The following is a 25,663-nucleotide window of genomic DNA, read 5'->3' as shown; positions in this document are numbered from 1 at the left end:
AGAAATTGTACTTTCTTGTCCCAATATTATTGCAAGATTAGTTTTGAAAAAGATAATGATGTTTGTGTCACCAGCGTAGGTTTTTGAAAATATATAATTAACTATTAAGGATATGAATCTCATTAAAAATGTGTATCAGTTGGTGAACACCAAAAACGTCGTCGTCTCCTTGTCAGCCGAAATACGTCCACTGCTGGGCAAAGGTCTGCCCTAAGGTTCCCCACTTTTCTCGCTCTTCAGCAACCCACATCCACTGCTTCCCAAAGCCCGGCTGCTACGCCAAATTTGACTCGCTATTTTAGGTTAAAAACCACCCTTTATACAATTTTATACTTTTTTACTTTACACTTTTGATTTAGTAAATACTTGCACAGATTGTATTCTAGCACGCATTATAATGATATCATTGCTTACCTGTACACCTCAGATTTCTTATATTATCTGATCATTATTTAGATACCTAATTTTAGTGCTTACCCTGCCTGAACATTCGATGGGTGATTTGGGAAATACCTTGCAAACATCGTTTGTAATTCGTTCGATCCGGAATATGAGGTCGTTGGCTAGACGTAATGGTCAATGCATAGGAATTTAGTTATTGAACTTGAATATCTATTTGATTTTATTGATAGATATCGATTAATTAGTATCGGTATTATGTTGTGCTTTCAATTTTGTTTTTATCTGTATCTTTAGAAAATTATACTTCTTTATTGATTATATGCCAGTTCATTTAAAACTCTAGACACTATAGGAGACTCATTCAATTCGCTAGATACTGCTTCATACATTGTAATCTTCAGCAACATTTAAATACAGGAAATATTCTAGAGAATAGGCCACCTCGTTTATTGTTACGTTATCTAAATATCTAACTTTTCCTTGACAATACGTAGACTATTATTTTATCTACAAAGGCTGATCTTGTCACGTCTTCACGTGTCCTGTTAGAGAAGTTTTATGTTTTCCATCATTACAGGTTTTAATTTGACCACCGATTTTCTGACGAAATAAGACTTCTAAGAAACTATGGCTTTACCAACCGAGGGAATAATCACAAAACATCTAAAAGCAATCTTTCAAAAACCCATTTCAATGATTTCTATCGTCTATCTTCTGCTAGAACATTCACAGCTTTCTAACAGTTCCGTATATTTGTTTCCAGTTCTGTTCGAGGCTTGCCACAATGAGCCCGCGTGCCTGCAGGATCGTGCCGGCCTCGAAGCCATCACGCAGCTGCACAGGCAGCTCGATGATGATGCCAACGGAAACGTAGACCTTAGCGAGAGTGATGATGTAAGTTCACTTGGTTTAAATGCCGATTGCAATAACCTATCCATCTTTTAAATAAAACTACTCTTTCAACACGAGTCTACCCGTGACCAAGGATGCTGTAAAAGATCCGAAACGTCGGGATTAAATTATGTTTTTAACATTAACCGCGAGAAATCCGTAAAAGTGGTTTTATTTATACATATGTCTTATATTCGCGTTAATATAATTGAATGTGAATTGGGCTTCTATTATGGAAGAAAGGACCTGCCTTCTACTTGATTAGGTAGATGCTGGTCTGTGGTGCTAGAATAGGGATAGTAATATTAATTCGTTTCAAAGTTCACTGTACGGAGATAAGGATATAGGTACCTACTTACCTTTCGCACCGATGAAAGATCAGATGCCAGGTGGAACCTGTAAAACAGTTTGCCAATAACTTCTGACTGTACTCTAAATGCTTCTACCTGAAAAGTTCTCTAATACAAATAAATGATGTTAATTTGGCTTTTGGTCGGAGTACCAAAAAAATTTTAGAACATAAACAGACCACCGATCAAAACAGTAATACAGCTTTGTGCATTGATAAGACTATCTATACTGTTACTATGTGGTACAGTTCTCACCAAACTTTTTGTCGTCACGGGAGAATTGGAATAAGCCGGCAGAAGTGTGATTGGTGTTAAAAAGTCATGGTGGCCTAGTGGGTAAAGAACCAACCTCAACGACGAGTGCGTGGGTTCCATTCTAGGTCAGGCAAGCACCAATGCAACTTTTGTATGAACTTTCTAAGTAAATCTTGAACACCAATGACTGAGTTTCGGATGGCACGTTAAACTGTAGGTCCCGGCTGTCAATTAACATCCTTGGCAGTCGTTACGGGTAGTCAGAAGCCAGCAAGTCTGACGCCAGTCTAACCAAGGGGTATCCTAGGGTTGCTTGGGTTAACTGGGTTGAGGTAGTCAGATAGGCAGTCGCTCCTTTTAAAACACTGGTACTCAGCGGAATCCGGTTAGATTGGAAGCCCACCCCAACATAGTTGGGAAAAAGCTCGGGGGATGTTGAGAGGTGTGATTGGGGTATAAGTAGGCCGCGTAAAGTCCATTTTACGATAGAAGTCCCGCGGGAAATTGTAGAACCATATATTTTTGTACGTATTTACTGAGCTATCGCATAGACACTAGCGCTGCGTCTGTGGGACTTCTTCGTGAAACGATCATTACTTGTGGTCTGATTTATCTGTGAATCACCATTGAGTTTTCTTAGAAACTTAACTCTAGACTTTAACCAAGATTTGTCTCATTTCCAGTTCCTCCGTGAGGAGTTGCAGTACGACAGCGGGTACGAGAAGCGTCAGCGTGCCTTCCACCACAATGATGATATGCACATTTCTGTTAAGGAGCTTTGGGAAGCTTGGCTACGATCTGAGGTCAGTATGACATTCCTGCAGTGTCTAAATTGAAATAGGTTGAACCTGTAGGGTTTGAAAAAGTCAAGAATTTAGCAGATGGTTTTTATACCAAGATGAGATGTTTCCCGCTGTTTCACGACCGCACCGCGGAACTACTTCACAAACCTAGAGAAAAAGTTGTAATGTTATTCTGATGTATTACTGACAAGTTTCATATAAATCCGTGAAATTATAGATATATATAATGTTATAGTTCATACCGTCAAACATTTATTTATTCTAGAAAGGCTTACAGTCTAATAACACGAAAAGATAGTAACAATAGTTTAACACATTGCTAATAACAAGCCCCCACATATAGGATACTGCAACACTTGAACACTTTTATGGTTCAGAAATTGAAATCTCAGCTCATAGCTATCCAGCATGCTAATATTATTTTCAATGTTTTATGTTTTATTTCAGGTGCACAACTGGACAGTAGAACAGACTGTGGAATGGCTGTCGCAGTCCGTAGACCTGCCTCAATACAAGACCTTGTTTCTGCAGCACAAAGTCACTGGAGCTACCTTGCCTAGGTAATAACCATGGAAAACAAAATTACTAACGGAGATGCTATAACAGAAAATCTCCTAAGAAAGTAGCACGCCAAAATGCGAGCGTTCAGGGGGCGAGGAACGTTACAATCTTTGCCCTTATAATCCTTCTTTAGACCCCGCCCATTTTTTATAAAACAAAATATTGTTGATGTCTCAAAGAACATTAACGTCTCGTTATTTATTTGTAACTTATAGTTTTGGTCATACCCGCCGTAAATATTCGTCCTACAAAAAGGCGTCTGATCTACCTGCCTTATGACATCTCCGCTCATCTTTCTGTGCTCCGCGGTAATAACTATGAGATAATTCCACCAAGGCAGCTCAAATCATGCTGTGCAGAGTTGTCACAATATCATCTGCGTAGCATTTTGCCAACTATGTTGGGATCCGCTTCCAGTGTAACTGGATGCAGCTGAGTACCAGTCGTTGAGATGGAGCGTCTGCTATCTGAATTCCACAATCCAGTGGACCAGACAACCCGATTCCCTTTGGTAAGACTGGTTGTCAGACCTGGCATTTGACTACCCGTATTCTATCCCTGGCACATTAACGTGTTCTGCCTCAGAAATATTAAAAAAATCATATTTGCATTTGTTTTGTTTTTTTTTTATATAAACTTTAATCAGCCATAAATCAGTGTCGAAAATTCGATCAAGCAATATTTATTCGCTTATCAATACCTATTGAGTCAGAGTACTGGAGTGCCGTTCGTGAAACTATGCACTTGAAACAAATCTCTCTCGAGTGCTTGACGATACTAATATCAGAATCTAAGCGTCTATCTATAAACCATACAGGCTTATATATATTATTTATAATGTCCCACTGCTGGGCAAAGGCCTCCCCATCTTGCTTCCACACTTCGCGATCTTTCGACCGAGTCCACCAGTCTCGAAGATAGGCGTCTAGCTCGTCACGCCGTCTCTTCCGGGGCCTATCCCGCCTGCGGCGTCCATTCTGTGGTGTCCACTGGGCGAGTAGTGGCCCATCTTTCTGGATGCATATATAACTTGTATATAACGCTATTTAAAATAATATGTACTGATAAATGAAATCGATCAATCATAAAATTAAGCTACGCTTGGTACGGTCAGTCCTTTGGTGACTATCTTGCGTGACGAATTTCCCCGTGTTTCAGAAGCCATTAAATTAGTTGGTCCAGGCTATCGTTTGAACATTTGACAGTCGTTACGTCGAGAAGCTAAGTTTGACAACCAGTCTTACCAATGAAATCAGGATACCCGAGAAACTAGGTTTAGGAGGACATTGGCTCCAAAACACTGGTACTCAGCTGCATCAGACTTGAAGCCGAACCCAACATAATTGGGAAAAGGCTAGGCAGGATTTAGAATGGATGTATTAGCTTATTCGAGACCTATGAAGTACTAATTATTATTAGTCCTTAAAATACTAATTTTATTAGTACTTCATCGGACTAATAATTAGTAACTAATATATGTATTGTTTTATTCAACAGATTGGCAGTAAACAACATGCAGTATCTTAGCAACGTGTTGGGCATCAAAGACCCTATCCACAAACAGAAGTTGGCACTCAAAGCAATGGATGTCGTCCTCTTCGGACCCCCTAAAGGTAATGTGCAATTCTTGGATATTCGTATACTGAGATAAAAAAAAATTAATAGCTTCCGCTCCGGTTTTACCCGGGTATCATGGGATCCGCCCATCCGGATAAAGGTAGCGTATAGCCTTCCTCGATAACATTAACGATAATAATCCAACATTGAAAGGTTTTTGCAAATCGGTCCAGTAGTTCCTGAGATTAGTGTGTTCAAATAAACAAACATTTCAATTTGTAAACATCCTTCATTATTAGAAAGCTATGGTATCCCCGAGTAACACAAACTAGAGGTTTTTTGTCTGAGTACGGAGAGCCGTTCCCCCGAGACGCGAGTGAAGCCGTAGGGAAACAGCTAGTCATGTATATTTTAACACTGAATGTTGACAGCCTTTTTCGCTTTCTATATCTATCTACTACATGCACCAAGGTACGTGATCACTTTAGCTAGGGTCACTTGAAAGTCTATGCTAGACTCGATATGTAATCACAACAGCTCTAATTTACATACTTACTTACCTACATATGGCAACACAAAAAGTTCCTTTCTGTGTTGCCACACCTGTTAATCTTCTGCGGTCGTTACAGTATAAAACTTCATATTGTATGAACACGGAATTATAATTCTAGCCCTCATGTAAATTAGCTACCTAATTAGACAAATATTGCACTGAGATTTTTTTACTCCGAAGAGGATATTACAACATCTTAAACGAGTCTGTGGGTGCATTAAAACCAATCAACGAAAAAATTATCTGCGTATGTTTACATCAAAATAATTTGTTGATATTAATTAATAGAAATAGCGAAGATGAATAAACCAGCATTTTATCATTCTGAAAAGATTCACATCAACAAATTACTTTGATGTAAACATACGCATATGTATGAAAAAAAATTGGTGGCAATGTAAATGTACCATGACAACGTTCCAAATTCAAGGAAACTTTCCAATGTCAACTCAAGGTCACATGTTCATAAGATCTACTCTCATCAACAGTCTTTTTATTATTCCATTCCCGGGTCGGGGCAAAATCGCTTTGTGGGCTAGGAAACTTTCACAAAGCATCCCGGAGTCTGGAAGTTGGCGGTGTTACACCCGCGTACCTGGGAGGACACGCGGCGTTTGCATCAGGACCGCCGTCACAACTCATTCTTGAAATACATATAGAGCTACCTAATTGCTACCAGCTACCATTAGTTGCTACCAATTGCTACCCTCGTGGTTCTGAAGATATTCAGCATCCAAAGGTGACAGCCATTCTGATATCAGGATGGCTGTCACTTTTCCCAGTGTGAAGAAACGGCGCAAAAGTATTGTTTTTTTTTCACCCAGAGTTGCTACCTAATTGCTACCCTCCAGAATTAAATTTTGGACCACATCGATTACGTGGATAAAAAGATATTAAAAAAATGAGTTCCTGATATCAGAATGGCTGTCACCTTTGGATGCTGAATATCTTCAAAACCACGAGGGTAGCAACTAATGGTAGCTGGTAGCAATTAGGTAGCAACTCTCTATATGTATTTCGAGAGGATTGGAGAGTTGTGACAGGGATCCTGACGCAGACCACGCGGCGCTGGCGTCCCCGATGAAGTAATGAGTAGTAGTCGTTGTTACAATTCCACGTCAGAGGCCATCAGGCGGATTTAAGTAGACTGACACCAATGCTTGCTAGTTGATAACCTGCGGCTTACTCGATAAGAAGAAGATTGTTCCATTGCTGGGCACAGACCTCCTCTCACACTTAAAGGAATTTGAGTGTTATTCACCACGTTTGCTTAACAAGGATTGGTGATTTCAGACAGTATAGTCCAGAGTACATCGAGACGTTTTCCTTCATCTTTATTCAGTCATCGGTGTCCAAGATACACTTCGAAAGTACAAATAACTTGGAAAAGCTCCTTGGTACTTGCCTGACCTGGAGTAGAACAGATCGAACACTCATACTTGGCTAGTTAAAGCAAACCACCAGGAAACCGAGACTTTTTACCACCACCAGATGTTTCAACCGATACTAAGACCTCAGTTGCACCATCTATATAGATAATGGTGTCTACACACCAAAGCCGCTGTAGCCGGCGGCACAGCCCGGCGGCCCAACCAGCCGGCCGTATTTTGTACAATCATGCCGCCGGCTTGCGCCCGCGCGGGCAAGCCGGCGGGGCAGCATGCCTATGCCGACGGCATCCCTCTCCACTCACTCAGTCAGTTGCCCGCCGGCTTTCATAGAGTATTTGATATATTACTAGAACACCACATGCCGCGGCAGTCGTGCCGCCGGCAAAGTCGTTCGGCTTGGACATTCTGAAGCCGCCGGGCTGTGCCGCCGGGTCAGCGGCTTTGGTGTGTAGACCTCTTTACGTATAAAAAAAACACGCGTGAACGGCTTGACCGCTTAAGTTGAAAATTAGAGGAGATAGCTTAGACCCGAAAGAAGGACATATGATAGTTTATGTCACCATCCGGCTACGGGAAGCAGTTATCTCGGGACGCGGGTGAAGCCGCGGGTGGAAGTTTAACTATAACAATAACCAAATCATGACCGTATACTAGCCGCCCACTGGTCAAATCGATGATTAGACAACTGAAAATGTGTAAAATGATGCAACTCATCCTAAGAAAATCAAAAACATAATTAGGACTCGACACGCTCATTTAATAATGTTTACAAGTAAACCGGTTAAGTATATCTTATCTCAGACATCGCTAAAACTAGATATAATGGGAACCGGTTGTACTAGTAGCCTCCTCTTATTTATTTCATTTGTAAGTACTTGAACCCGTTGAGCTTGACTTATATTACGTTGTATACATGGTTTATACTAGTTATGTACCCTGGTTTCGCCTTACTGTGATTTCTGAGCAATATATCGGCCTTCACAATCTTTTTTGCTTGGGTACTTAGCATATGAAATCATCAAATGTCCCTTACTCTGCACCCGCAGCGTTCTCTCTAGAGCTTTCGAGGTAACTCTTTCGAACAACCTAGCAGTCCCTGTACATAAAAAGCCTGACAACACTCGACTAGGAAGGAACTAGCAAGAAAACTTAACCCTGTATACCTTCATTCGCAGTACTGAGAAAAGCCCCGCCAAGTTATATATAGAACCATGTTTCATATAATTTAATTATACGTAATCATATTCAAAATCAATGACTCATCGCAAGCCTGTTTCTATTTTGCCCAATGTGGCAACATATTTTGTCTCGTTTTTCTACTTTAAACATTCATCTTTAATTAACAGTTACGCGTATAGAGGCTTATTCAAACGCGCAGTTGATACTTGCTTGAACCTATTCAGCTGGCTTATTCGCTAACTTTCGAATTCTCAGATGTCAACTGGCCTCAGTTGTCATCGGAACTTTGATGTCAACCGATAAGTTCAAAACATTGGTATTCTGTATAGCATGAAGTGGATATCGGTGGATATCGTTACACGGTTGCTGACGCCAAAACTACGATGACAATTTGACAGCTCTATTTTTTTATCCATTATCCATTATGTCCACTGGGCTTACGGAATCGCAATATAACGTTTATCGATACAGAAACAGCTGTCAAAATGAGTCATGGTGGATATCAGCCTGATGACGTCATCTTATTTGGTAACTGGCGTTAGCGAATAAGAAAATAGCCGTTTGACAATTTACTAATGTACACTTTACCAATTGATGATATCTGCGAGCTGTCAGTGGAGTTAGCGAATAAGGCTACAGTACTGTTTTGACAATTTTAAGCGTAGGAAGCAGTTTTTTTACCGTCATATTTACTTGAGCCACTTAATTCTAGTAACGAGGGAATCATAAAAACAAAATTAATATTTAGCCGGACAGTGTTTGTACAACAAAATGTTTTTCCACTTCGAGATTTTTTTACTGGCAATGATTCTGCTTAATGGTTTTTTAATGTGAAAAAGGAAAAGAATGATCGCATATAATAGCTAGTTTGTACTATGATACAGAGTTTAATTTTGGATATGACAGATATACGAATTCATTCGCATGTGGGCTTAGGTACGTTATTTGCTAATTACACAATAAAGCTTGGAATCTTGAACCTTTTCGATAATACTCGATGAGTATTAGAAAACGATTTAACAAGTCCCACATCTAAATCTAAAGAGGGTTAACTCAAAAAAAAAAAATTTTTTTAGGGAAGACGAAAAACCTCCTTCCGTGTGTGTTGTAGAAGTATTCTGTATAAAAAAATGCTAAGAACTGTTTCACATCTTCACCTCATTCTGACTAGCAAAATATACAGCGAACTAGATAGTTTCATCCAGGTCCAAGGGACATAATATTATGATAAAGGGCGGCATACTAGCATGCTGAGTCACGAAATATGTGGTTCAATTCTCACCGAGTGTAATACGCTCTTAATCATGAAATACAACACCTGCACAAAAGATAAATCCTTGAACATACAAGGTGGAGATATATTTAATTCATCATTCTTCTACTTCATTCTTCTTCATTTTATTTTGGGACTATGCAGCATGTCAGCTTATTTTTCTTCCACAGTCCTTAATTTGACCAAACAAACAATAGTTGGGTTATTTGAATGATCCAATCATGTACTACAGCCACATAAAAAATTACAGTTCGAAATACAAACCTCACAGACCCATACCATTAATAAATCCACCATAAAAATAAATGAGATCTCACCACTGGCTCGTTGAAGGTCAGGCATAGAGCATAGTGCAAAAAACGTTTCATTATGTGCCCGATAATAGATCTGCGGCTATTGTTATGGTACTGATAAGGTTTGGTTCATACGTGACGATTGGTCTCGTGTCTGATCGCAAGAGTATTTGGATGTTCAAAATGGATAGGAGATTCATTTATTATCATCATTCTGCCGCCCTTATCCTTATTTCATTTGGGGTTGTCGCAGTGTGTCTGCGTTATTTTTTCTTCTCTGTCTGAAGTTTCTTTGATCATCAAGGATTTTATTGTATAAGCTACCTCGAAGTATGTTCATCGTCGTATTTAATTTTCATTCAGAGAGAATGAGCACCAAGACTATCCTTAGCAATTAATCTTCAAGGAGAATTTATTGAGAGAGATGGAATAGTTTTTAACATTTTTTTTCCTCTCAGTAAAATACCTAATTTCAGTTCCCAATATTCCATTATTAATCTTGGATTTACGCTGCTAATAATTTTTTATCTAGTAACTATTGTCCCGTCAGAAAAACTGAAATGATTTATTGTGTAACTAATGGTTCTCCATTGTTACCGTAGGCTTTTAATAACGTTTTGTTCACGCGTGACGACTTGACGACTATATTTGCATTAAGTGCTTACCGTTTTGATATTCAATGTGTATAGAAATCAGCTGCTTGCTGTTATTAGTATGATCAATTCATTTAAATTCAGTCATTAATAATTTTGACAGTATATCTGTATTTTTAACCGACTTCCAATACTCGAAGACGCCTGGACCGATTTGCAATTTTTTTTTGTTGGATAGGGTATACCTTCTAGGTGGTCCCATAATCACCAGGTCAGGATCTGATGATGGAAACCTTGAGAAATCTAGGGCAACTTTCGAAAATTGTAGGAGTACATAGGTTAAAAACTTGACAATGAGGTGTACGTCTGATGTGTATGAAGGAAGTCGGTGGCGTATAAACTCAGGAACATCCATTAGACACTGACTAATAGGCCGATGCACCTAAGAATAGTTTAGTAAGAGTAGTTTTTTTTTTGCTTTTCAGTGTTTTTGGGAGTCGGTTTTATTTTTTTTGTAAAAAGTTTTTTTATACGTAAATCATCAAGTTTTCCTTAAAAAAATTGGGGCAATCTAAATACCTATATAGAAATCATCATCATCATACTGAAAGTCATTCGGTATAAAATCTATCACAATACGAGCTAGTATTATGACAAAAAATACCGTAGCAATCCTAGTAGGGCGACCTAACTTTCCTCGATACATGCAGGAATTTCCTGTTTTCTCTTATTTAAAACCTCGATAAATGTGTGTCTTGTTATAAAGTGGATAATACATAAAAATGGAAGCGTACCATAAAATTATAAATTCACGGATGATGCAGTAAGTTAAAAATCGAATTGTTACGTGTTCATGAACGGGTCGTGTGATTGCAACGTATTGTTCCGTAATATCATTACTATTGTTTGTACTTTTTGTTGGTTTCCTTTGAAATTTCCAATGAGCTGCCGTATTCGTTTCGCGATTGACGAGTGATTATTTTCTATGCATTTTATAAGTTAAATGTGTTGAGACTGTCTGTTTCGGTCTATTTTGCTGTGTTGAGACAAACAACATTTTGCACACCATTTTAGTGGAGTGCAAAATGTTTTCTGATGATGAGATTGACGTGGCCTGCAGTATGTAAGGTGAATAGTTAGGTACATTTAATCACTTACAGCCAATTTCTTCATCAAAAGTAAAAGCCAAAGTGATGTCATAAAGTAAAAGTAACGGTCAAATTTGTTTTATCTATTAGTTTTACTGTCACTTTAGCCTTGAAAAAACTAATTTGACCGTTACTTTTACTTTATGACATTACTTTGGCTTTAACGTTTGATGAAGAAACTGGCTGTTAAAGTCCTTTTTCTTGCGAAAATGAGACTTGATATTGCCTTGATCAAAAATGCAGATTCTGTGATACAAACCCTTTAAGTATACAACATACATGTCCTCAACCTCGCCATTGAAAATTGATAGTCTGTATAAAAATAGATTCCGTCAATATTCATTTTTATTGGTTTAGTTACTTCAAATCTTCCTCATAGCTTTAGGACTACAGAACGCAGTGTTAATTGTAGTGTTTACTCAACATATTGTAATGGTTAATGTAAGTAACTACACAGATTTTACCTAGTTTAGGTACTAACTATATTTGTATGCTCTACGAGCAGGGCATAGTAAAACTCAATATTTTGTACTAACACCTTTGTAACCTATGAACACAGATTAAAGAGCTTTGACTTTGATAGAATGCGACTCATGTCAGTACTTATTAATAGTATATGCCAAAATTATTCAATTATTCAATTAACAGTAACTGATGATTAGCAGAAACTAGGTTTGTTCAGTTATTTACGACTTGCAATTAATTTAATTATATTTTAATGATAATTTTCCTTGTTTCATGCTGTAGAGTGTCCATGAAATTGAATTAGCCCAGTTTGGAATAGAACCTTTAGTCGTGCGACTCGTAAATTCAACCTGAACATGTTTTTGTAGCCATTTTTAAAAAACTTAGAGGTTTACACCACTTGTCTTTTAACAATGGACATTTTGTACTATGTATAGACTTTTGCATAATAAAATTGTGAATACCATTGATGACGAGTCAGATAATTGTTTGTTAATATTACAAAACGTATGCAAATAATAAATTACTGATGATTTTCGATCTCCCACTCAATATACGATAGTTATTCTCGGTAATCTCCTAACACTCATCTGTTAGTAGTTACACTTTTGTCACTACCATAACAATAAAAATAAATTGAACGCCATCCCATGGTTCACATCACTAGTATGCATGAAACGTAATGTCAGACCGCAAGTTATTACTACTTGTAACGTGTTATTAGTAGAGTCACCAAACCTTTAGTTCCTACTGAGACTGTCTCATAACTGACGGCCTAAATTATGTTGAGCTTTGCCCTCGTCGTATCCTTGATTACTGCCCACTCGTCTATGAGGAGTAGTGTTGTATTGTTTTTTGCGATGTTTGCACACTGTATTTCTATTTTTATAATTAATAACCTCTTGGAAGGCGAATTGAATCATTTTGTTTATACTTAGAAATTGATGCTAGATTCGTGGATGAATGTAATATTTTACTATACTTTTTTTAATTTGATTTGTAGGTTTAAATAACCATCTTCCAACACAAACACATGTGCTTATCAATCAAATCTATTTTGCACCTCTTACTGAACCATCGTCATAGAAGCGTTTATAAAACACGGCATTGTTTAAAAATCTACAATATGTGGGAAGTGTGAAAATTAAATATTTTATGCTATGACTTTATCGTATTTAGTCGTTCAAGTTTCCATGATATCATTTGTGTCCAAAAGGCAAGCGTATCGCGACGGCTCTGCAAAATTTGCTTTATGGGAAAACCAGAAGCATCTACTTATAAATTCGTGTCAAATAACAAACGAATATTTTTTTTATTAATATACAGGTAACATTCGATAGTCAGAATTCGAATTCGGATTGTCAGAAGCCAGTAAGTCTGACTACTAGTCTTACCTAGCGTATTGGGTTCCCGAGTAACTGTCTAGACAGTCGCTCCTTGTAAAACAAACCGACCAAATATTTGGAAAAAAAGGCTAGGTAGATGATACAGGTGTATGTCTCACGTTCAATGAAATTATGGTGGCACTCGCATTACATCACAGTTTACGAGAACGATTTAGCTTCATTCAAACTTGACTTTTGTGATCGGTAGCTGTGACATAGTGGAACAGTTTTATAAATACGAGTATTTAATCACAGACACGTGCAAAAATAACTATTATTTTATTAGTGATAATATCGGAACTGTGGAATCTAATATCGTGTGATTTACTTCACTAGTGTGAGTGAATGATGATGATATATTTGTGATAGAAAGTGGTGTTATTGCTATCAGTTATGTGATAATAAATGTTTGAGACCTGGATTGCAGTGTGTGCATCGTATGCTGTGTACTTGTTGTTTAGTGGGCGTTATGTGGATTTAAATGATGATGGTAAAACCGTAAATATCTATGTAATATCAATATTCTTGACCTGCTTTTAACCTCTTAATATATTATTGGCATTGGTTTTCTAACAGGATAATTTATTACTGAATTGTTATTCTACTTTTTTTAACTCTAATTGAAAATATACAATGCCATTATTATGATGGATTTTATGACAAACAGATTGAGTATTATTGGTTCTAGTACTGACAGTGATGACTTTCATTTCGTTCTGTGACTTGAAGTCTGAGATAGTTAATATATTATTTTAAATTACGGTCCTGTAAAGTCCGTTCCCATTATTATACCTATTTGCTTGCCTATTAGTGATAGAATTTATACACTAGCCTCATACAAGTCCTGTAAAATTTCTGTCATTCAGGAAGCAAAACAACAAATAGTATGTTGAGCACTGTAAAAAAACTTAAGTAGCTCGCTTTGTCAACTAGTGGCGCTAGATATAAACCATATGTAGGTAAGCAATGAAAAAAATAAGCAGAAACAAGTAAGTAGACATTGTGTATTATGTACCGAGTATAATAAAAAAGAAATTTAACAATGACCACATTTCTGTTGCAAATTAACTACAATTGCGTTTACAGTATTGGTATTCAAGTGCATTTATTATACTCGGAGGTACGTCTTTTATTTACATGGCTAACATTATTTATTCGTCAAAATAAAAGCAAATCAGCAACCAAGATTACTCAAGGCCAATAGGTCAATGTCCTCGATAAAAAAAAATACAAGTTATAGGGTTCCGTAGGTTCCAAAACATATTAACATAATCTGTACTGAATGTCATAATTGCCTTTTTTAATCCTTGATGGAAAATATGTTAGCTATCGACATTTGTATTTGGCGTCGTAGCTCACAAACAAATATACAGATTTCAATGATGAAAAATTATTGCTAGTTCTGTCAAAGTGTTAGGTATGCACTAGGCATGAGGTCACAAGTAAGGTTCGTCACCGAGGTCGATGTAACCGTGTAAAGATATGTATTAAGTTAATTACATTTGTTAATTGCCTTATTTTCATACATATTTTGAACGTCTCTCTATAGTATTCAGATAGTCTCGTTTACTATCTCAAAATCTTCATGCGATTCATTGACACCGACGCCGTGTTTAATTTAATGTTATAATATTTATGGTTTTTTTTTATTTTTCTATAGGCCTTAGATGCCTGATTTAAATAAATTCATAAAATAAAATTGCAATTACATAATTGTAAAACAAAAAATACGTGTTTGATCTGTCCAAAATTTAAATAATCGTACGTAAAAAACGGTATGCAAGTAAAAAAAACATCTTATGCGGGGAATCCTAGCGAATTCATAAGCGTGAAGTTTTTTTTCCATTTTGAAATTGCTGTCAATTTACCTCATTTCAACATTTTTCAGTATTTCTCGCAGGAAAATAATGTTGAATGTTTACTATGATTACCTCAGATTAACTGGTGACCTCTGGCCTGTAATTCTCCGGCGTTGATAACGTAGCCATCTCACGACTTTAGTAATGACCCTTATTTTATTAGGTTGTTCCTACGAATGTTTGGTAAAAATATAACTTTGACCGAGCACCTGTGGACATGACCCTAATAAGTACCTATGTCCGTTATAGAAGAGTTGTGGATCAATTGCAACAGATTAACTAAAATTTATACTATTTCGCAAAAAAAAATCAACTACAACATTTAATGTCTATTTGTGTTCTTATAGAAACCCTTTTTTTAACTACAGAACCCTAAAACGGATCTTTCGTCATCAAAGAACAAATTATGTAATGTCTGTTCTTGTATGTATTTGCCTTTTTTACTGAAGCCGGTAAAAAAGGACTCTACACTAATGTCATTCGCACACGTAATACTCAATTCTAGTTAATTACGCATGATTTGTAAGTTAGATAGTGTTAAGATGTCACGCGTCATCTCCAATCGCGTTGATTAATTTGTAGCTTGCATCACGGACGCATTTATACGGCTGCTTGTGGACCAGAATTAACTAAGTTTGTCCACTTTTGTGGTTACGACCTTTTTTCAAAGGCTTTTTAATGGTTTCATATCCTACACCTACACGAACATAAACGTAAAACTTTACTTCAGCTTAAACTAAATGTTTCGGGGTCCTTGATATGCCCGTATAAAAACTGTAGTAAATAACTGTAACAAAGGATCATATCCAAATCGCTTCATCGTAAAAGGCAGAAAAATAAAAACCGGCCAAGTGCGAGTCGGACTCGCGCACGAAGACTCCGTACTATCTATACTATAATATTATAAAGCTGAAGAGTTTGTTTGTTTGAACGCGCTAATCTCAGGAACTACTGTTCCGATTTGAAAAATTTCTTTCAGTGTTAGATAGCCCATTTATCGAGGAAGACTATAGGCTACTTTATATCCCGGTTCGGGAAGTAGTTCCCACGGGATGCGGGTGAAACCGCTGGCAGAAGCTAGTTATTTATAAAACGGACAAAAATATCACGTTTGTTGTATGAGAGCTCCAAAAAATATTTATTTGATTCTAGTTTTCAGTGTTTGTTGTTACAGCGGCAACAAAAATACATCATCTGTAAAAATTTCAGCTCTCTAAATATCACGGTTCATGAGATACAGCCTGGTGACAGACGGACGGACGGATAGAGGAGCGAAAACAATAGGGTACTATAGGGTTTAGGGTCCCGTTTTACCCTTTAAGTATGGAACCCTTAAAAACTACCTACGGATAGTTTCTCTTTTCATTCTCGGGTTACAGACACGTCAATGAATAATTTTGTGAACTAAAATACTCACTCAATTGTCTTTATTAGCGCATAAAACCTTGATTGTACTAGATAACAAGTTAATTCATTTACCGGTCCTGATAATAAATATAAAGTTACCGCATATCAGTTACATTCGTCTAAAACTTTGTGCTATGTAGCTACAGAAACTACAACGCAATATATTTATGCCGTCGTGTTTCCAGTTTTGTCGCTCTGCTAAAGAAAAATAAGGAATATCTTTCCTTGTTTTGACGAACTTGAAAAAGGGTCGGTTATCGACCTATATTTCTTAAGAATCTATCTGGATCAAAATTTTAAGAACAAAGCAGTATCATTGGTATGACCAGAAATAAAATTACGTGGCAAAATTAACGCAGCATCAGCAACTTGGAGACCGGACTTCTAACACCATGTAATTTTATGCCCTTTCAGTGTTTTTGAAGATATATTTTTTTTCAATCATTATGTCTCTTTGCAAGTATAACTTAGACACCATTGACTGTGTTTCGGATGGCACGTTAAACTGTAGGTCCCGGCTGTCATTGAACATCCTTGGCAGTCGTTACGGGTAGTCAGAAGCCAGTAAGTCTGACGCCGGCGGGTTGCCCGGGTAACTGGGTTGAGGAGGTCAGATAGGCAGTCGCTTCTTGTATAGCACTGGTACTCAGCTGAATCCGGTTAGACTTTATTACTGGAATCCGACCCCAACATGCTTGGGTAAAAGGCTCGGAAGATGATGATTATGTCTGCAAGTAAGTAGGCTAGGTATCTCTGCCATCTATCCTCATTTCTGGCCAACGAGAAACCATTACTTCACTTACCCTTATCAAATTCTAAATCCCATGGTTGTATCTCCAGAAGGCAGTAGATGGAAGGACTGGCTCCTCGCATCCCTGCTCCTGCTGGCGGTCGTGGGCGGATGGGCGGCCCTGCGCGCCGGTCGCGCCAGCCGTCACCAAGTCCAGCGAATGCTGCGGGATATGGAACAGCTTCGGAAGGCGGAGATGGCACTCAACGATATGCAGAAGGAATTAGAGAAAGCACGTTTGGAACAGGTTAGAAACTCAATTTTTATTTATGACTAGCTTCTGCCAGCGGTTTCACTCGCATCTCGTGGGAACCTCTGCATGACCCCGGATAAAAAGTAGCCTATAGCCTTCGTCGATAAATGGGCTATCTAACACTGAAATATTTTTTTAAATTGCATCATTAGTTCCTGAGATTAGCGCGTTCAAACAAACAAACAAAATTATTGAAATATTCTCCAACATTACAAAGGTTTTTTTTCTAATTCTACGTCGTGATGCATCATATCGTATGCCGAGACAGTACGGAACTCATTCCATCTCAGTCACAACAACTTAAACACTTAGCGCTCTAACAACGGGGTGACGTAACACCGTTAACTAATCTCTTTACCACAACCTTATTTGTCTCTCATTTGAAATTACTAATTGGCAAAAATATGGCGCTAACAACGTGTGAGTTAACTTTACTGAAATATATTATTTTTTGAGTTTGACTTGAAGGTAATAATGATTCGTAAAATGTCCTCTGCATTTTAAAAACAATTTTCTGCAATAAGATGATGTCATCTACAAACGATTTTTAAGATTCTTTGAGAGTTACATTATTTAATTACCTACATTATTTCTTACATGTTTGTTAAGATAGCTTCTATTTGAATATTCCACGAAAGCTTAAACATTTTCCAGGAGAACGTGACGACAGAAAAGAAGAATTTGGAGAAGAAGCTAAGAGAGGCAGGTGACACGCCGCTACTGAACTCTGCATCATCAGACCTTGAAGTCACACAGCTCAAAGCTGAGATTGAGGTACGTCACTATATTCTTTACATTTTGTAACCCATATTATTGCAGGGAAATTCTCATCATCCATATTGGGGTGGACGTTTTTCAAAATCTGCTATACCCTGAACAAAAATCTGAGAAGGCTTATTTCCTCGATTAGTATAGTATTATTTCATGAAATAAAACGTTTGTAACAGTTAGTTTGTATTATGGATGTGGCAGTGTTTATTGTAATATGAAAGATGAAAACGCATATAACACCACCTTCAGAGACGAATACCACCTTTTTTACATCAAATCCATTAAGATTTAAAAACTCCGTAAAAAGTTTTCAGCAACAAAAAAAAATATAAATATAAATCCTCAATATAAAAACTAAATACCGCATTTATTGTCAAGAAGCTGTTGATTTGTAGAAATACAACCATTAAGTGTTATTTTCGCACAAAACGGTGTACAATTATTGTGGTAAGTGCGCTAATGTGATGACTTGAGGATTTCAGTTTGCCTAACAAACATGTTTTTATGTCACTTTTAAACTCAAAATATTTATCTAGCTTTCAATACTCGGCTAGAAGCTCAACGGGTTCTTGTTAGTCAACTGGACTAAGTTTCAGCTAGTTGAAGAAAAACAAGCCGACATTTTGTTTAATAAGCTCGTGTTGACTAGACATTATAAGGTAAGATAAATATCCAAGATCTGATGTGGTCTGCTACTCAAGTCGTCTGCACTGTTTGTCTTTAATGAGTGCCGTCCATGACTTAATTAATCCCCAGGCATTGACAAATAAGTCTCTAGTTATTGGGTAATCATAGCACATCTTACTCGCACGGTTACACAAAACTCAAACTAATTTATTCAAACCTGACTACAAAGCTGCATATTTTAAACGTCATTTTAAAAAGACAACACCCAAAACGCCCACCTTTTACCACTTCCTATGAGTTTTTACTGGGAAGAAGAAGTGACGTAACAATCGCCCCAGCAACACATGTCTGCCTGTAGGTTAGAAGAACCTTTCAACATTGTTTTGTAGGTATACAGTATCAGCGGAAGCGGCGTACCAAATAATGTTAAAAATAAAGTTACTAATTAGTCCGCATTTAGATTGACATGTAGTCCACATTTAGATAGACAAGTATTTATAACACATTTAATATTTATTAACATATAACGCAACAAAGATTGACAGAGGGGGCTCGTAACGTCACCTCTATTTAAAATTTGTACTCAAAAGTGACATAACACAAAATTAAATCGTGCTCTATCTTCTTTGTTATTTTGAGAGAAAAGAATAAATACGTGTTCATTATTTTAGGGTTAAAAGACGAACTAATTACTTTTTTGTCCTTTTGTAGCAACTGTCATAAATATTGTTACCTTGTCAGATGTTACGAGCAGAGCTCCGTCGCGCGGAGGGCGAGTTGGAAGACAGATGCTGGGCACCCCCGCCCGGCTTACAACAATGGTTGCAACTGACACATGAAGTGGAAAACAGATCGTATTTACGCAAGAAACAGCAGGCAGACTTGCAGTTACAGCAGGCGAGAGAAGCAGTCAGTATCTGCACAAATACTTATCCTTAATATTTATACTAATACTAGCTTCTGCCCGTCCCGATATGACTGTTTCCCGTAGCCGGATGGTGACAAAAACTATCCTATGTCCTTTGCCCGGGTCTAAGCGATCTCCCCTCTAATTTTCAACTTAAACGGCCTTTCTTTTCAGTTATAAAATGTGTTACTAACACGACTTTTATATCGGGTGTGTCGTACCTACGTCGTATATGTGATAGGATTTAATGGGGTGTGACATTAAATCCTATCACATATACTTTATGTAATCCTATCTCTAGCGACCAAATTAACAGATATATGGTGATGAGATGGAATAATATGTGAATGATATGTCTCTGTGAATTGTATTTATTGTTGTTTATTTTGTTTTCTGATGATTTAATTGTTTTATGTCAATTTAATGTTAAGTTTTTTTTTTCTCTACTGCATTTGTACGTCGTAATGACAAAACATAAGTTTTACATATGTAGGTACAATAAGATCTTTATTTCGTCAATACCTATGTTTAACAAATAAATACATTCTATTCTATAGTACATTGGGACCAGCAATTGAGATAGTGGCCCGCTGAGATTTTGAATATTTTGTCAGTCCATATCAAACCCACAATATAATGTACCTACCTAATATTAATAGTTTCTCTTGGTGTAGGCAGGAGATATTCTATCAATTCTCTTTTGTTTATATCTACTGCTAGCTTCCTTCTGCCAGCGGTTTCACCCGCATTCCGTGGGAACTACTGCCCGTAACGGGATAAGATATAGTCTGTTACTCGCAGAAAACGTAGCCCTAATGGTGAATGAATCTTTAAAATCGTATCAGTAGTTTTTGAGTGATAAACGCTTGTTTGTACCATCCATTACAAACAAAGAAACAAAATCTTCAGATTTATAGGACTAGTATAGATTAATCAGTATTATAATTTTTATTTGTATACAACTACAGTGCGAGAAGCTCCGCAAGAAGCGGTCTAGCCTGGTGGGCGCGTTTGTGTCGACGCACGGCAAGTCCATCGACGACGTGGACCGCTCCATCGTCGAGGCCAGGACTGCGCTCAACGAAGTCACCCAGGAGTTACAGGTAATATTTACTTAATGCTTCAACTGACCCATCATCATCATCTCCCGAACCAATTCCCAACCATATTGGGGACTTGGGGTCAGCTTCCAGTTAACTGGATTCAGCTGAGTACCAGTGTTTTACAAGGAGCAAATGCCGATCTGACCTCCTCAACCCAGTTACCCTGGCAACCCGATTCGCCTTCTTTAGACTGGCGTCAGACTTACTGGCTCCTGATTACCCGTAACGACTGCTAAGGATTTTCAATGACAGCCGAGACCTACAGTTTAACGTCATTGGTGGCCGAAACACAGTCATTGGTGTCTAAGATATACTTATAAAGGTATATAAAAACTAAGAAAAGTTGCATTGGTACTTGCCGGACCTGGAATCGAACCCGCGTCCTGATACTCGAGAGATCAGCTCTTTACCCACTGGGCCACCACAACCGTCAACTGACCCAAAAGCTGTTTTTTATTTTTGGGCACAATTTGTCCAGAAGTCTGAATTTCTTGGGTCTCGGCTCAAAGGGGTGCAATGCTTTTTTTAACTTCTCAAAAAGAAAACTTCTCATTATGAAATGTGTGTTGCCATTTTACTAATATTTGCGCCTTTTTTTTAACGACGTCAAAAATCATCAAATGACCCCTCCCGCTGTGGGTTAGCAGCGGAGAGGGAGTGTCAGACTCTTACTGACTAAAAACCGTCGTGTTCCGTCATAGGCCTTTTATGTGCCAGGGCCGCGGTATCTCTTTCGAACAACCTGCAGTAATATTTGCCTTATGTTCCAGGAACGCATGCATAGATGGAAACAGATTGAACGTTTATGCGGCTTCAATATCATCAATAACAATGGTCTTCAGTACCTAGAGACTGCACTCTATAGGAATGCTAATGGCCGACCAACGGGACGAGGTAAATAATAGGGGTTAAAGTATGAAATTGCCGATTTGTACTGAAAACCTAAATTGTATTTTTTTTAAATTTTTAACAAACTTGTTTAATCAAAATAGTTGCCATTATTATCTATACATTGCGGTCATCTAATAAGAAGGTCATTTATGCCTTTACGATAGAACTCTGAGGATCTAGACTGCACAAACAGTGTGAAAGAATTTTGTTCCGCCTCCTGGGAAGAAACTTGTTGTGACGTAGATAATTGTCCAAATCACAAAAAAAAAATGGTCGTCCGTTAGAGCAAGGTCTGGCGAATATGGAGGAAGACGAATAGTTTCCAACTGCAGTTCCTGAAGAGTTAAAACGGTTTATTTTGCTGTATGAGGCCTCGCGTTGTCATGGAGCAATAGCGGTGAAGGTCGATTCATGAGTCGTGGCTGTTTTACTGCTAATTTTTTCAAAATTATTCGGTGTTCGGCTGGGTATCTGGGTAGTTTGACTAGGATCGGCGTTCACCGTCTCTCTTAATTTCTCGTTAATCACCTGTCAGGCGGTCTTTCTCATGGCTCGTTCTTCAAGTCGAAGTTTCCACCACGAAAGCGTTTAATCCAAAATCGCACGGCGCGTTCTTTAGCAGACACCTCTTCAAATGCAGCATTGATATTGCGGGCTGTTTCTGCCGTTCAATCCCGCGTCGGAACTCATATTCAAAAATTACTCAAATTTTCGCAGTATCCATCTTTCTTGTTTAAGTTGAATAACAAAAACAATTGAACATCGATAATCAAATGTTCCACATTTTTTAAAAGAAGAACATCACAGAAACCACGTGAAAAAAGTTCCATTCGAAAACCTCAAACCATGAAGACTCTATGGCAATTCAAAAACCTACTAGAATAAAACGGCAATTTCATACTTTAACCCCTAATACCACGACTCATCTAACTAACCTTTTCCCGGGAGGCAAGATGAGTTAAAAAAGTAATTAATCCGTCTTTTAGATAACCTTTAAGTAATGCACACATATCATCCTCCGAGCCTTTTTTCCCAAACTACGTTGGGGTCGGCTTCCAGTCTAACCGGATGTAGCTGAGTACCAGTGCTTTACACGGAGCGACTGCCCTATCTGACCCCCTCAACCCAGTTAACCGGGCAACCCAATACCCCTTGGTTAGACTGGTGTCAGACTTAATGGCTTCTGACTACCCGTAACGACTGCCAAGGATGTTCAATGACAGCCGGGACCTACAGTTTAACGTGCCATCCGAAACACAGTCATTGGCGTCTAAGATATACTTAGAAAGTACATACAAACTTAGAAAAGTTGCATTGGTACTTGCCTGAGCTGGAATCGAACATGCTCATGCTCGAGAGGTTGGTTCTTTGCCCACTAGGCCACCACGACTTTTTTTTTGTAATGCACACATATGTTACACATTATTTATTTTCTCTCACAAAAAAATAACAACGAAGATACCTCACATATTACGTCACTTCTAAGTACAAATTTTATAAGACGTGACGTGCCAAACTGTTAGTTTGGGTGTGGGGTGAGCTCGTGTTATATATTAATAAATATTGAATTTATAGTTTTGTTGAAATAAAAAATACGAGTCCAATACAAAATGGCAAACTAAAATGCTGACTAATCAAAAAATTTGACCCTCTCTTCGCGCCTATTATGTTTTGGTCGGCATCCAGTCTAACTTGATGTACCAGTACCAGTGTTTAACATGGCGCAACCGCCTACCTGTGTTCCACAAACTTTATTCAAAATAGGCTGATAAATCAGCACTCCCTCCCCTTCACCACTTCCTATGACTTTTTGCTGGGATAAAGTATGCCAACTGGTTGTCAGATTTTCTGGCTTCTAACTACCCGTATTAACTGCCAAACGAAGATTTTCAAACGATGGACAGGGCCTGTACCTTCCGAAACATGGAGGGTAGAAATAATGAAGATAGTTTTTTTTTTATTCTGCGTACATGACTTTCTTTTTGTAATGGAACTATGTATTTGCTTATATACACAAGCTTACTGCAAAATGACTTACTATTGTAGACAGTAAGACTGTACTTAAATTATACGTGTATTGGTAACCCGCTCCGGCTTCGCACGGGATAGCAGTATTTCCCCACAATTTAATGTTTGTTATTATACACATAAACCTTCGTCTTTCATAACTCTATCTATCAAAAAAATCGCATGAAAATCGGTTGCGTAATTTTGAAGATTTAAGCGTACAAAGGGAACGGGACGTAGGGACAGAAAGGGCTACTTTGTTTTATACCATGTAGTGATTAACCAACCCTTAACTTGCAGGTCGCATCAGCAGTTCTCAGGATGACCTGAGTATCGGCGACGATGCGTCCATATGCGGCTCAGGTAAGAACTACGACGAAATGTCGCTATTCCACGAACATGTCGAGTGAATTACTTAAATGATTCAAAGTAGGTGCATTTATATTGTTATATCTGTCAAATCTCGCCCATTTATTATTAACACGCAGTAAAGTTAATCCAAGTTTAAACCGATTAGGATGCCCGCTCACGTCCGGTACCTAATCGGTGACCGATATTTTGTAGGAGCAGATAAAAACACTGATATCGGTAGAGCAACGCACACGTCATACAAAAAGTCGGTCAGAAAATCCTAGTACAAACTTGCTACAAAAAATCGGTCCGATTATTTGTCCTACAAAAAGTCTGACGTCTGCGTTCAGCCTGAAAATCTACGGTTATTCCTTTCTTATTCCTTGGTGTAATTTTAATCCCAGTTTATTAATAATGGTTGGTAATTTTGTATCTAAGTGTACGTGTACAGGAGTACATCTAAGTGTACAGGAGATTTAAGTGTAGGTCTATAGGAGCTTGTCATAAAAAAATAAAACAATGGTATAATGCTTGATAAATGTATTTTACTGTGTATAGAATACTGCAGATTCGAGTTGATCTAAGCACTAGTTTCAGTCTAACATCGAAGCTAGATATTATATTTCTTTATTACTTTATGGCTCATCGCTTCTATAGTCTTCGCGTAGTGTGGTGATCTATCGATAACATAACAACAACACCTGTAACACCCACCCTACAGTATCCTGTATCTAAAAAGCGACAGCGATAAAAATAATAATAAATAACCTTACTGAAAACACATTTTGAACAATATAAATGCATCTACTTCGATGTGTAATTGGTTTTACATTTGCTCTGCTTTCGAAAAAAGACTTATCGCAACAAAATTACGAATTTATCACCGAAAAAGACAAGTATCGATTATCAGTTCTTAATTTAATCGATTGAATCGATCGAGCCCGCTGTCACGTAGAGTACATTTTCATTTACAAAAGGTAACAAAAGAGCATCTTATAAATATTTTCTTTTGCATTAATTAATTAAGCAACAATTTAGAAATCTTGCTTTGTAAGTTTTTTTTTATTTAGCCAATACAAATGTTTAAATAGTCCTGGTTGAATCTCAAATAAATTGTTTTTATTTACTAATCATTTCAGAATAATTCATGTTTTAAACTCAGTATTACTGAATGGCTTTTTTACAATGACTTACAATGCAAAAAAGTACAAATCTAAGCTGGAAAATGATTGGTTCCAAGATACGTCTTCGTCTGTCCACATTTGATAACTTAGGGTTGCCAGTATCCCCTCAAAAGCGAAGATCATAGACAGTAGAATAGAAAAGAGTATTTATTTAACGTCTTTGGCAGCAGCAATTTTTAACCATTTTTTTGGCGTTTTTTTACTATTCCTAATATTCAAACTGTTAGCATTTCTTAAACAAAATGCATTTATAATAGTAAAAATATTATAGAGCTACTTATAATTTGCTTGTTCAAAACAAATGTACAAAATGAGAATTTTTCAAAATCTGCGTTTTTTTTATAATAAAGCGATGTGATAATATTTACTAGTTATAAACAAGTAACTTGCTTATAAAGTAATAACTTCGAAGTT

General features: G+C 37.6%; 1 protein-coding gene across 4 annotated transcripts in view; it reads left to right on the top strand.

The window, feature by feature from the left end:
- Nucleotides 1-25,663, top strand: part of LOC110372971 (stromal interaction molecule homolog) — a 48,660-nt gene that overhangs the window by 15,415 nt on the left and 7,582 nt on the right. For 2 of the 4 annotated variants that reach the window (XM_049841310.2, XM_021330023.3), the window contains exons 2-11: nt 1,166-1,296; nt 2,582-2,701; nt 3,149-3,261; nt 4,760-4,875; nt 17,209-17,402; nt 18,063-18,182; nt 19,548-19,715; nt 20,682-20,816; nt 21,587-21,710; nt 24,015-24,077. In XM_049841310.2, the coding sequence (XP_049697267.2) occupies nt 1,166-1,296; nt 2,582-2,701; nt 3,149-3,261; nt 4,760-4,875; nt 17,209-17,402; nt 18,063-18,182; nt 19,548-19,715; nt 20,682-20,816; nt 21,587-21,710; nt 24,015-24,077 (1,284 nt within the window). Of the gene's footprint in view, nt 1-1,165; nt 1,297-2,581; nt 2,702-3,148; nt 3,262-4,759; nt 4,876-17,205; nt 17,403-18,062; nt 18,183-19,547; nt 19,716-20,681; nt 20,817-21,586; nt 21,711-24,014; nt 24,078-25,663 lie in introns of all 4 variants that reach the window. The other 2 variants (XM_049841309.2, XM_049841311.2) reach the window with 1 other exon arrangement.

This window comes from Helicoverpa armigera, chromosome 19 (genome assembly GCF_030705265.1).
Source record: "Helicoverpa armigera isolate CAAS_96S chromosome 19, ASM3070526v1, whole genome shotgun sequence".
Taxonomy (NCBI): Eukaryota; Metazoa; Arthropoda; class Insecta; order Lepidoptera; family Noctuidae; genus Helicoverpa; species Helicoverpa armigera.
Note: the sequence above shows the minus strand (reverse complement) of the source record. Positions and strands in the feature narration are given on the sequence as shown.